This window comes from Orycteropus afer, unplaced genomic scaffold (assembly GCF_000298275.1).
Source record: "Orycteropus afer afer isolate SDZICR_OR568_19922 unplaced genomic scaffold, OryAfe1.0 scaffold00151, whole genome shotgun sequence".
NCBI lineage: Eukaryota > Metazoa > Chordata > Mammalia > Tubulidentata > Orycteropodidae > Orycteropus > Orycteropus afer.
The window spans coordinates 8,252,004-8,266,713 of NW_006921738.1; the positions used below are offsets into that span (position 1 = coordinate 8,252,004).

A 14,710-nucleotide genomic window follows, 5' to 3' on the forward strand; every position below is an offset into this window, starting at 1 on the left:
CACCAGCCACTCCTCGGAAGGAAGGTTGGGCAATCCTACTTCCGTAGTGATACTGCCTCAGAAACCCAAGGAGGGGTCACTATGAGTCGGGTCCGACTCGACAGCACATAACAACAACAACAACATGAAAACATAAACTGAAATGAATAAAAATCTCATTATAGATACTTTATCACATGAAACAGCAGCAGATTGGACTACATTATTAAATTATTTTCCAGTTCTAAAATTCTTGGAGTCTAAGTATTCTATCATCTACCTTATTTTTTAAACTAGGAAAACTATAGAGTTAAAAACGAATAGTAACTATTAGAAAATGATTCAATGGATTACAATTATTTTCAAACTAGACAGATGAGTAGGAATGAGTAGGACTTGATGGCAGTGGGTTTGGGTTAGACAGAAAGTCAAAGATGACTTAAAAAAAAAATCTTTCTATCATCTCCAACTTGTAAGAACAATGACTGATTCTGATTCTGACCCAACTCAACTGATAGAAAACGCACTCCACCGTACGGACTTGGAAGAGGCCATATTTGGCATCCTAACTTTGAGTTAGTGAGAATCCCCACAAATTATATCACATTTCAAAGCAGGTTGCCTGTTAAATAACTGTTTCTCCCAAAAGTATATTGGTGTGGAAGTTGAAATATGAGCCACAAACACATGAAATTACTTTGTCAAGGTCATGAAATAAGTCAAATAAATTCCAACACCGAACCTTTGATTTGAAATCTAGTTTTATGTTCCAATCCCTTGGTAATAGCCTAGCTTTGTAATTCCTGAATTGTATTCTTCTCTTTTCATATCTGTTTGCTACAAGTAAACGTCAGTGAAACTTATCTGTTACTTTTTCATAAAACTATTTAAAGGTCTCTGTTATCCTATTCAAGACTTCTACTAAAAAACAAACAAAATCAATATCCAGACCTACTTGAGGAACATCTATTTATCATTATCTCAAAGATGAGGTGACAGTGTGATTAGCCTCTAAAGGACAAGGGTCTCTTAAGTTTCCATAAGTGACACTGTCCCCTCATCCCACTCCTTCTTAAGGGTTTAATATCATATGAACTATTTTACAAAGAAAAATTTGAAAAAGAAAAGGTCAGGGAAGTCAATTGGTATAAGCAAACTGGTTGACTTTTTTACATTATTTGATCAAGATTTTACAGCTAGTAAGGGAAGAGCTGGGACTGAAACAGGGGTCTTAGGATGCCAAATTTCATATTCTTTCCATTAAAACACAATACCGCCTCACATGTAAATATGTTTCAGATTTATTCATCAAAGATAGCAAAAGATAAACTTGAAACCATATCTATTTACATGGTAAGGTGATGCTATGGATTGAATTACGTTTTCCCAAAATACGTGGTAGAATCCGAACCTTTATGACCGATGGTTATAATCACATTTGGAAATAGAATCTTCTTTGTTATGCTTATACACTATATCAGTGTAGGATGTGCCCTAAACCTAATCATTCCTGAGACTTAAAAAGAGCAGGCCAGATACAGAAACCAGCACAAACTGGGGAAGACAGATGCCATGTAAATATCACTAAGGACCAAGGAACTGGAGCTACAGAGGCCGAAACAGACATGGGTCTTCTAGAGTCACTGCCATCAATTCAGATTTCTAGCCTCCTGAACTGTGAGGAAATAAAATTCTGTTCTTTAAAGACACCCACTTGTATTTGTGTCACAGCAGCACTAGGAAACTAAGACAGGTTACAAAAAGCTTGATTTGAGATGCCCAGTTTCTCTTGTTTATTTTCATATAAACCAGTAATAACAGTTAATCCATATTCATCAATTAGAAGACAATATTGCTAAGATGTCAATACTATACAAAACAATCTATAGATTGATTCAATGCAATCTCAATCAAGTTTCCAAACAGCCTTCTTTACAAAAGCAGAAAAACCAATCCTCAACTTTATATGGGAAGACAAGAGGCCCCAAGTAGCTAAAACAATGTTTGAAGAGAAGAACAAAGTAGGAAAACTCACACTTGTTGATTTTAAAACATACTCTACAGCTATAATAATCAAAACAGCCTGGTACTGGTATAACAATAGACACATAGACCAATGAATAGAACTTAAAGTCCAGAAATAAACCCAACTATGGTCAACTGATTTTTGACAAGGTGCTAAGTCCATTTGATGCGGAAAGAAGAGTCTCTTCAATAAATGGTGTGGAGAAAACTGGATTACCATGTGCAGAAAAATGAAATAAGATTTACACCTCATACCATATACAAAAACAAATTCAAAATAGACTAAGGACCTAAATGTGCAAACCAAAACCACAGAACAGGTAGGAACAACATTGTCAGGCCTAGCTTTTAACAATGGATTATCTAACATAATATCAAAAGCACAAACAGCAGAAGAGAAAATAAATGGGACTTCATAAAGATTAAAAACTTTTGTTCATCAAAATGATTTTACCAAAATAAAGACAAGCTACCAACTGGGAAAACATCTTCAGAAACCATATATCTGACAAGAATCTAATAACAAAAATATATATAAAACTTTGACAACAAGCAAAAGACAACCCAATCATAACATGGGCAAAGAACCTGAATAGATATTTCACCAAAAAGGACACTGAAATGGCCACCAAACACATGAAAAGGTCCTCAGCATCACTAGCAATCACAGATGCAAATCAAAACCACAATGGAATACCATTTTACTCCCACAAGAAGGAGCCCTGGTGGTGGAGTGGTTAAAGTGCTCAGCTGCTAAAGACTATTAACAGTTAAATGTACTAGCCACTCAGTGGGAGAAAGATGTGGTAGTTGGCTTCCATAGAGATTTACTGCCTTGGAAACTCCAAAGGGAAATTTTACTCTGTCCTCTAAGGTTACTATGAATTGGAATCAAGTTAGGTGGCAATGGGTTTGGTTTGGTTGTGTTAATTATGGCACTTACGGAAGAAAATCATTTAAATGCTTTTCCTCAAATTCTCCTAATCATTTAAGTTTCAGTAAAATATCACTTTCTCAGGGGCTTCTATCCAACATAGCCTCCACAGTTCCTAGCACATCATTCTGTTTTATTTCTTTCACAGCACAGAACATTCTCAAGTTCTTACTATTCATGCCATTATGGCCTCAACTGTTAGAATGTAAGCTCCATAAGAGCATGGTCTTTGAGCACTGCTTTATCTCTGTCATGTACCTACAGTGCACGGGCCACAGTAGGTGTTCTAGAAATATTTGCATAATCTATGTCCATGAAAAAACAACATGAAAAGTTAGTTTCAAATTACAGCAAGATGGATGCTAGTAAGACACAGGAGGAATTACCTAACAGTCAAAGTAAAACCCACAGATAGCGGAGGAAAGCTAGGCATCTTTAAGGAAAAGAATTATTCTTCTGCCTTAGAAGTCTTACAAAATCTTAAGGCTAAGTAATTGCTTATAGTTACTCCCAACCCCATGATTCAATAATTTAACAAAGAATAAAAAAATAATCATTGCACTCCTATCACAGGCTACGCAGTATTCTAGGGCTTTACATGTATCAAATCATTTAATCCTCACAGTTCTATAAGATAAGTAATATCATTTTCTTCATCTGTAAGATGGGGTGTTTTAGTCGAAGAAGTTAAATAATTTGCCTAAGGCCACCCAGATCCTAAGATGCCCTGGTGGTGCAGTACGTAAGAGCTCAGCTGCTAACCAAAAGGTCAGTGGTTCAACCCCACCAGCCACTCAGCAGGACAAAGACATGGTAACCTGCTTCCTTAAAGATTACAGCCTTGGCAACCCTATGGTGCAGTTCTATTTTGTCCTAAAGGGTCACTATGAATTAGAAGTAACTCGATGCAACAAGCTTGGTTTGGTTTTGGACCCAGATGTCCAAAGTGGTGAAGCTGGGATTTAAATCAAGACAGTTGTACTCTGAAACACTCTACTGTAGCAACAATATACAAGATAAAAAGTAACATGTGCCATTCACTTAAAGATGACAATGAATTAAACACAGGAAAATATTTAAAACAGGAAGCATAAATTATTGATAAATTACAGCACAGGAATTAGGTGACTCCATGACTTGATATGCTGTGCAGACCCTTCAAATTTAATCTCATTGCCACCAAAACATCCAGGGATACTGCTAAGGCACTACTTTTTCCCCTTAATTATGTCTTCATTTTGTAAAACATGATTTAAAAGTTAAATAGATATTTTTATGAAATATAAAATCATGCTTTAAAAAAATTCTTCTATAATGGAAAATTTAAAATTCATACAAAAATAATGCAGTAGTACCCATCACACATTTTAAATAATTATCAACACATGGTCAATCTTGCTTCATTTCTATTATGACTCCAACTTCAACAAACGCACACATAGTTATTTCAAAGCAGATGCTGCTATGCTATTAATAGCAATCTTTATTCTGTCCCTGAAAATACATGGTTATGGATGAAAACATATACAATCCCTTTCTTTCAAGAAATCTAAGCAGAAGGGGTAACAGTACAAGGAATCAGCCTAAGAGGGTTTTAGTTATCAAAAAAGAAAACCCGTGGACACTACTAAAAAGAATTTATCTAAACAATCTCTAAGTGAAATATGCACTTGGAAACATAACATCTTAGACTTAAGATTACAGTAGGAAAAAGGTGGGGACCAGGTTTGCCGGTCTGATAGAGCCTGGTGGAACCACTGAGACTATGGCCCCTAGCTGCCCTTCAGGACTGGAATTGAACCCACATCTGTGGTTTCCAGCCAAACAAAGTACAGGCATATGAGTTGAACATTTACCTCAAGTAGACACACGCTTTGGAGAGAACAATCATGGGAGAAGGAAGGGCTGCTTATGCACAGGGAAACAGCTCAGGGGGCAGGAATGTTATGGAGGGATGGACACTGGGAAGAGGTAACTATGGGGAGGAAGTGGGAGGGGAGCTGTTGCATTGTGGTAAACTGGTCAGTGACAAAGTATATGTGAACTGCTGTATGGGAAGTGAATTTTGCTCTGTAAATCTTCACCCAAATCACAATAAAATAAAATAAAATAAAATTACAGTAGGAATTAGATTTAAATTAGAACAATGCTTCATAACCTTTAAGAAAATTCACTAGGGTTTTTGTGCCTATTATGCTAATAAATATTATTCCCGAACATAATGAGAGGCCAAAGGGCACAAAAGAATAAACAATTAAGCACCAAAACATACCTGTTTATCTTCCAAGGGGTCGGGCTCTCCTTTACTAGAACCAGAGCTGATGTCATCTTCATCAGAACTGTTGATGACTTCCTCCTCATCTGAGGGAAGGTCATCCAGACCCAAGTCCAGATCACTGTGCCCCTCCTGGGATGCTCCAGAACTGCTTCATAGAAAGTAATGCATTAGTCACCTTTAATAAAGGAGTACAGACAAGCAAAACAATCATCTTGTCCTTGTGATTGAAGCAAGGTGCATCGAAGGGATTTAGAAGGATGAATAGAGCCAAGTCAGCCAGACAACCTCTTCTTAGCTATCAAGAAGAAAAAGGACCATCCTGACAAATGCAATTTAATGCCAGGCAGGTAAGTGGGAAGTAACTTTTCCAGCTGCCCCCATTCTATGCGTTCATATAACCTTACCCTAGAAGACTGCTCTCTACTCCAGTATAAACCAAAATGTCTTATGGGAAATGAGCTGGGTTACCACAAAGGATACTGACTGCACAGAAACCCCAGAAGAGCTGCTGCTTCCTTGGGTCTCAGTGTCTAAAAAAAATAAAAATGAAAAGGCAACTAACAAATCTATGAGAAGTGGTAGATAATGATGGTAATTATGGTCAACAATGTAAATGGTACCATGAACACGTTCCTACCTCCCTGGTTATCACTGACTGCCTTTTATGAAAACATATCACAAGAGGTGGGAAGAACAGGGCTGCTCACAAATTCTCCAGCTCTGCTCCAGTCCTAGGAGTCCCTTGATGGTGTATATGGTTAAGGTGCTTGGCTGTTAACTGAAGTTCATGTGTATCCAGAGGTGTCTTGGAAGAAAGGCCTGGTGATCTATTTCCAAAAAACAACAGCCATTGGAAATCCTATGGAATACAGTTCTACTCTGACACACATGGCTCCTCCATGAGTCAGGGCAGACTTGACAGCAAAAAACAAAACAAAACAAAACAAAACAAAACAAAACCTGGACTCCAGACCTACTGAATCAGAAACTCTTAGGGTAGGGACCTAACAATTTTCATTTTAACAAGACCTCCAGGTGACAGATATATCTGAAGTTTGAAAACCACTGAACTAATCTGATACCATCAACATTTATTTCCCAGTTTGTACTGAGACAGCCACACTAAACAAGATCTCTTGAATCTAAAACCCTTTGTTACAATCCAATCTAGGGGGGAATTCCATAGGAAAGTCCTCCAGGAAGACAATGAAAATAATTCTTTCTAGCTTTGGTTGTAAAGACTTGGGAACAAAGTGCCTGCAACAACTGCTTCCTGACTTCAGTGTACAAGAATGTCTACAAAATAGAAAAGCAGAGGGAGCCAGTAAAAGATCCACAAAAAAATCATCAGGGAAATTGTCAAGCCAGATAAAGACATTTGCATTTCACTGTGGCAGGCTCCTTCAAGAGGTCATGGGCAAGTCACTAGATATGCTTGGAGTCCTACAGGTAATGAGAATCTCTAACGGGAATCTTAAAAGATAAAGATAAATTTTCTGCCAGTTCCTGATTGCACATTACAGGATACAGACTTGCCTCGGAAGCCATTCCTGGAGCCCTACTGTTACACAAACCAGTTGCATGGTGGAAGAATGCCAAAAGGAACACCTACCACTGCCAAGGCAAGGTTTCCTATTAGTCAGTGGGCAGGGGCCTCAGGGAATCATACCACAGCCCCAAGCAGGTACCTTATCATAGCTACTCATGACATTAAAGATACTCACCACCAGAGCTGGGGGAGGAGATTCCTAGTCAGAGCACTGGCCAGATTCACTGTCTCTGGGTGCAGGATACCAGCCCAACCCGGCTGAGTAACTAGTTGTTGATTTAGATTAGTAAGAATAACTGATGGTTAAGAGGATGTACACAGACTGCAGGAGCCATCCACACAGACTAAACAAAACATACCTTCACTTATTTTCATCTTAATTCCTTATCTCTTTACATAGTGTAAAACTCTGCCATGTTCCACCCATAAGCAGCATCAACATCACCTGGGAGCTTGCTAGAAATGCAAAATATCAGGCCTGCCCCAACCTACGCATCAGAATCAGCACTGTCACAAAATCCCAGTGTTACAAGCACTACTCTGAAGAGCTTCACTGAGTCAACGCATCTGTTTGCAGTTTCGAACTCCACAGTAGAAGAATTTAGAATAATTAGTAATAGGGCTGTGGCATCCTTGAAGAAATTAGTTTTCTTTTCTCTAAAGAGAGACCTGAGAAGTGTTTCTTGGTCAAACATTTGGGAAGCTATTATTAAGAAGACAGTAACCATTAGATCACCACATTCATTATGAATAGAAATAAAATTAAACTACAAAAGTTAACATTAAGAATAACCACAAAACCAGCTTCAAATAATAAAGTTACACAGATCAAATTATGTGGGCTTTTTTGTTAGGTGCCACTGAGTTGATTTTGACTCATGATGACCCCATAAGACCAAGCAGAACTGCCTCCTAGGGTTTTCCAGGCTGTAATCTTGATAGGCCTTCCCCTAAATCAAAATATACTGCTATAAAATGTTGAGAGCTTTTAGTTCTTATAATTGCTTTCCTATAGAAAACTTTCCATGTCACCCTCCAAATACACACACACTCACACACACTTATTCCAAATTGGTTTACTTATCTCTTCTGAATCTTATCTCATTTGACTGCACTTGTTAGTATAATTGTTACCCTCATTAAAATGTAAACTCCTAGGGACAAGGTAATTGTCTTTTTAAGTGGAATTCTCATCATACTACTTAACATAATAGGAACTCAATCTTTACGAAATCAACAAAAATGGTACTAGAAAGCAACAGGTTTTATGAAAGAAAGGTTTGGGAGAAAAACAGAAAAAAAAAGTATGATTTAAAGGGGAAGGGGCATCTGGGCACAGTGTGGAGGTGGGGATGTTTGGATTAAGCAAACAAAAAGCAGAGCAGAACACTGTCAGCAACAGAAGTCTCCCATAAGTAATTAATAATAATAATAAACAAGTTTGAAGAAGACAGCAGGTGTCAGACTGTGAAGGAGCAATGAAAAATAGCTACTTCATTCTGTAGGCCTTCCACAAGGAGATCCAAATCTTCCCACAGACCTCAAAGAAATACTTAATAGACACCCGGGTTGGTGGCCACTACCATACTCCTTTTTTGTTGGTGCCAACAAGGAAAAGAATGGTACCTCTTCCCTTATTCAAACTCTGTAAGCACAACATCCTCCCAATACTACCACCACCTAACCAAGGAAAAGAGCACAGGGCATTCTTGTTAATGTTAGCATCAGTGAGATCTCATCGATAATCTCAAAGTTTAAACTGAAGTTAGAGGAGTGCTTCACTTACACTGGATGGGAACTCCTGCAGTCAACAGTAGAGATCATTTATGATTCCCGATTCATACAAGGGAAGAGAGTGAGCAGAGCAAAGGCGTGTCTTCCTAAGATTAGTTTACAGCCCAACACCGATGAGCTAATGGGATGAGGAAGGAGGTGGGCTCAGTGAAGAAAAAGTGAAAGGACATCTCCCAGGAGGTAATTTCAACAGTGCAGGCAGCCTGAAGCAGGGGCTACATCAGCAACTGAAAGGAAAAGATGGAGGTAAGAAAAAGGAAAATCATCAGGGATTATGGTAAAGGAGTGGGGACAAAACTCAAAGAAGAGTTCAAGGTTTCAAGTCCAGGGCCCCAGCAGAATAAGAGTGGTATCAACTGAGGCAGAAATATATAATGAGGAACCTGATTTTAAAGGAATTAAAATGGGCTTAGCAGCAAAATCAGGAAGATGACAAAGATACTTCATTTACACATTCATTTACACATAACTAAAAAGAGGAAAACAGTTATGTCCCCATACAATCTTTGCAGTTTTCAAACATACCCTGGTAGCACAGTGGTTAAGCACTCAACTATTAAACAAAAGGGCAGTCTGCTCTCATAAATATTTATAGTCTTGGAAACACTACAGGGCAGTTCTACTGTGTCCTGTAAGGTCGCTTCGCCATGAGTCAGAATCGACTTGATGGCAGTGGGTTTGGTTTGACTGAATAATATGGACTCTTTACTGATGCCAGTCATTTAGTTTGGGACTCTTCTCCTTTTTATTTGCTTCCCTCTGTCAGTAACAGAACATTCTAACACTGCCTGCTTTGTGGGTTAAAGGCATAGGACATAGTGTTTCCCTGCACACCTTCTTGCCTAGTTATTTCATAATTTGACCATCAAAGTAAAAGGAAAGTAAGCTGCAACAGCAACCAGAATGAAGTCAAGACTGGGCTCTACTTCCCAGACCATCCTTTTCCCAATCAGAGTTGCTTCCGGAATTCACCTTGTTTCTAGAAAATCAGCTTTTTTCCAATCTGTTGGAATAGAGAGAGATCAGTGAAGTCAGAAATAAATGCCTACTGATTAGGCAACTGAGGAGCTCTGGTGGCGTAGTGGGTAAGGCATTTGGCTGCTAGCCAGAAGATCAGTGGTTCAAACCCACCAGCTGCTCTGTGGGCAGAAGATGAGGCAATCTATTTCCATAAAGATTTACACCCTTGGAAACCCAATGGGAGTCACTATGAGTCAGCATCAACCCAAATGAAGTGAGTTTTGTTTTGTTTTGTGTTTTTGATTAGGAAACTAGGAGTCCCCAGGTGGTACAAATGGTTAAACAGTTGGCTATTAACTGAAAGGGTGATGGTTCAAACCCACCTAGAATCACCTCAGCAGAAAGGCCTGGTAATCTATTTCCAAACAATCAGTCCTTGAAAGCCCCATGGAGTAGAGTTCTACTCTGACACACATGGGGTCGCCATGAGTCAGAGTCAACTCGATGGCAACTGGTTTTGTTTGTTTGCTTTCTGATCAGACAACTGTTCTTTCTAGTCTACATGCCAACATCCATGCATGTGCAGGGATGATTATTCAATGTCGTAACTTTTTGTTTCTGCTATGTTACAGCTTTGAAAAGCATATCCTCTACTAGAAGTATATCAAATTTCTTTCAGGTAAGATGTCACATCAGAAATGATTTCTCTTTTAGAAAGAACTGTCTTTTTAAAAATACTTAACCCATTTCCTCGAAGAGTTTTTAGAAACATAAAATCTGCAAACGTCAGGCCAGGCATAAAAGTTGCCAGAGTTCACCACAAAGACATCCTTATGATCCTCCATTAAATTACAAATTCCAGCAAGGGGCAGGGAGAAGGACGTGGATGGCAGAGAGAGGAAAAAAAGCAGCCGAGTGAACTGAAAGCTTTCAAAGCACTGAATCATCTCCTGTGCTGGCAAGTCCAGTTATGCTTTTCCTCTCTTGCTTGTATTTTATTGTGAGCCCCTTGAACAAAGAATTGTTCCATGTAGCTCCTCGCAAACTCAAAGAAAGGAGTTAATTCCAATACCCTCACTATCAGAAGTTTCTTTCTCATTTCCAAGTCACAACTTGTAAATCTGAACTTCTGTGATACTGCACTTCCTCGTCTCTCTACTCTCAGTCCAAAGTGAACAGAACCTGCTCATCCTTGTTGTTGTTGTTATGTGCCAGAGACTCAGACCCAACTCATAGCGACCCCTCCTTGGGTTTCCGAGGCAGTATCACTACGGAAGTAGATTGCCCAACTTTCCTTCCAAGGAGTGGCTGGTGGGTTTGAACCACCAGCCTTCTGGTTAGCAGTCAAGTGCCATAGGCACTATGCTACCCGAGCTCCTTGCTCGTCCTTAGGATGTTGTTGTAACTCTTTTTCAAATGCTGCCTCATTATGACTTGGTGATTATGTGTTTCCTTTGACTCCTCTCATATTCATCACAGAGTAAGTGGGAAAAGCTACCATGAAGAACTTGAAAAATGAACATTACATGGAAAACCTAGCAAAAAAAAATAATTTAATGAATTTTGTTTTTTTCTGATATACCAACTATATATAAAACCGGTTCACAATTTTGACCAGAAAATTGCCTTTTATTTACTTTTACCAGAAAGCTTTTTATTCTCCTGCTTCATTCAGTTCCCTTCAAAACCAAACTCAATGCTGTCGAGCAGATTTGACTCATAGCGACCCCTCCCTGGGTTTCTGAGGCAGTACTACTCTTTGGAAGTAGACTGACCAATCTTCCTTCCGAGGAGTGCCTGGTGGGTTTGAACCGCCAGCCTTCTGGTTAGCAGTCAAATGCCTTAGGCACTACTCCACCAGAGCTCCTTCAGTTCCCTTATAAAACTGCAAATTCCAGTGTCATTTTGAAAACCATGAATCAAATCAACAATGACAAAAAAGAAAAACAAAACCCACCATTTTAATTGTTTTCAGGTCTTCTTCCCTATTACACAAGGAGCTCTGGTAGTGCAGTGCCTAAGGCATTTGGCTGCTAACCAGAAGGTTGGCAGTTCAAGCCCACCAGCCACTCTGAGGAAGGAAGACCAGGCAATCTACTTCCATAAAGATTTACTGCCTCGGAAACTCAATGAGGACCTCTGTGAGTCAGAATCAGCTCAATGGAAGTTTGGTTTTTTTGGTTTTCCCTATTACACAGTACTTTCTGGAATTTTCTCCATCCCCCACTTCGATGATTTTCCTAACAACTGCTCCTAAAGCTAGAAATTACCTCTTTAATTTCATCTGTGAAGCATGGCCCAACTCGTGAGATAGCCATTCGTGGCTGTTTTCATCCTCTGATAACGCAAGATCCATATATTCATGCCACATTTTTAGGTTTTACAAATACAGGATCTTGTACAATTATTTTAAGTATGTGCAGAGCCAGGTGACAGAATATACAAGCTAAGAGATAACATAAGATCTGAGGCAAAGTTATATGACCTGAACAAACATCAGGTTAAAAAAATATGACCCTTGTGTCCTGGGCCATAAATCAGATCATAACAAGTCTTCTCATTACTTACTGCTTTGACTGAAATTAAAAAAAAAAAAAAAAAAAAAAAATCACTAATATATAAGGCTGTGGGTGGCTGATGTTTTTATTACAGTGCAATAGCAAATACGCTTTACCCAAAGAAAGGTACATACATTTTCAATGTTCTTTTGAGAGCCTGACTAAAGGGTAGGGCAAAACTTTAACTTAAAACAGTAATGATTTTTTTCATCTTAATTTCAGTATATACAGTGCATTAACCTTTTGAGGTAAGCTCTTTGATTAATAACCACAGAGGGAATATAAATAAAATTACTAAAAGGGATAGCAAAGTGAGATTTTATTACCATGAGGAAAAAAAAGAAGAAATTTGCAACTATAATGCATACATAGTGTTTTACTCTCTGGCTTATGAATTTTAGAAGTGTTAACAATTAGGCCTTTAAAACTAGCAAGCTGGGGTTCTATGAGCTTCAGGAAAAGAAACCACAGAACACCCACCTTCTCTGAAATGTGAACTGGAACACTGTTTAAACGCAGCTCTAGGGGGTCTGCTACGAAGGAACACCAGGCGTCAGTGACGAACTTTGGAAAACAGGCCTTCCTCATTTTCCAGGGGCCACCTCTATCCTTTTTAAATGCCAATCTCACCCTTCCCCAGGAACACATTTATTACTAGGATTCTCTCCTGATTAAAAACAAAATCACAACCAGGACCTTGGGGCTGCTGTTTAAAATATAATCCTCACAGGCTAACTCCAAAAAACAGCAGTATCAAAATTCCTTAGAGTAGAAGAGAACCTACTCAGACACTTGTATGCCTTTTTATGTAATTGTTTTTAACGTCATTAAGATTTAACTGCAAAGATGCAGTTTTCAGAAGTTTTGATCAATGTCCATTAGTAGAAGACAGCTTAAATAAATTGAAGTTCATCTGTACAAAGAATAATGAAACAGCTATCTAAAACATGAGGTAGAAGATAGAGGTTATCTATACAGAATGATATTCTCCAAGAAATAATGTCCAGTTAAAAAGAAACCAAGGCACAAGAGTACACTTCCATTTGTGTTTTTTTTAAAAAAAGACATGAACATAAAAAAACGTTTTCCTTATATATCTATGTTGGGTTTATCTATAGCCATATCTATAGATATAAAACCAACAAAACCAAACTCACTGCCATCAAGTCAATTCCGACTCATAGTGATCCCATCTGGGCTTCCAAGGTGGTAAATCTTTACAGAAGTTGATTGCCCCATCTTCCTTCCACAGAGTGGCTTATCTATAGATAACGTATCTATAGATAATGTATCTACAGATATATTTTATTCCCTTCCCAGAATGGTAAGAATCAAAAAAGAAAGAAAGATGTGGATATTCTGTTCTTCCTCCTCTTCCAATTGCTCAGGCTTTTGTTGTTGTTGCTGTTATGTGTCCTCAAGTCAGACTGACTCATAGCAACCCCTCCCTGGGTTTCGAGGCAGTATCACTATGGAAGCAGATTGCCCCATCTTCCTTCCAGGAGTGGCTGGTGGCTTAGAGGTCTAATATTTTCAGAACTGCTTTTATTTCATCTCTTTAAATGACTTCTTACACCAGCTGCTACTGAGTTGACCCAGACTCATGGTGACCTCGTCATTTTTTTTTTTTTTTTTATAATGGTATTGTGATCTGGGTGAAAGTTTACAGAGTCAATTCATCTTCCATACAGCAGTTCACATATACTTTGCCTCATGACATTGACTGCAATCTCCCACAATGCAACAGCTCTCTTCCCACTTCCTCTCCCAAACCACCTCTTCCCTGTGTCCTTCTGTCCCATGCACTCCTGCCCCTGAGCTGTTTCCCTGTGCACACAACAAAGCCCTTGTATTCCCATGACTGATCACTCCAAGGAGTGTATCTAATGTAAACATTCAGCTCATATGCCTGTCTTTTGTTTGGCTGGAAGCCACAGGAGTGAGTTCAATTCCAGACCTGAAGAGAAGCTAGAGGCCACAGTCTCAGGGGTTCAACCAGGCTCTATCAGACCAGCAAACCTGGTCCTTTTCTTTTTTTAATGATTTTGAGTTTTGTTCCACATTGTTCTTCCACTCTATCCAGGATATCCTAAATAGATCCCCCTCCGAATGGTTGACAGTGGTAGCCAGGCACCATCTAGTTCTTCTGGTCTCATAGTCATATAAGGTGAGGATCACATGGTGTAATAGTCCCTCGGACTAACTGTTTCCATGAATCTTTGGTTTCTTCATTCTCCTTTGCTCTGGATGAGGAGAAACCTATCGTTATATCTAGATGGCCACTTGCAAGTTTTTAAGATACCAGTCGCTACTCATCAAAGCAGGATGTGGAACGACGTGTTTGTGTGTAGTATGTTATGCCAATTGAGCTTGATGTCCCGTGACCATGCTCCTTAGCCCACAGGTCCAACTACTTGCTCCCTCTGGATAGCTCAGTGGCCAAGCAGTGGCTACAACCTGTCTCATCAGCTCTATTTGTTATTCTCCATCTTGTTGAATGTTGCTACTAGTACTGGGGCAAGATGGTATCTCGTTGTTTTGATTTGCATCTCTCTAATGGCTAATGAGGGAGCTCTGGTAGCATAGTGCCTAAGGCACTTGTCTGCTAACCAGAAAGCTGGAGGTTCAAACCC

General features: G+C 39.1%; 1 protein-coding gene across 1 annotated transcript in view; it reads right to left on the minus strand.

Annotated features, from left to right (window-relative positions):
* FGD6 (FYVE, RhoGEF and PH domain containing 6) overlaps positions 1 to 14,710 on the minus strand; it is a 173,609-nt gene that overhangs the window by 109,061 nt on the left and 49,838 nt on the right. The window contains exon 3 of the mRNA XM_042781690.1: positions 5,211 to 5,361. Coding sequence (XP_042637624.1) covers positions 5,211 to 5,361 — 151 coding nt within the window. The remainder of the gene's footprint in view (positions 1 to 5,210; positions 5,362 to 14,710) is intronic.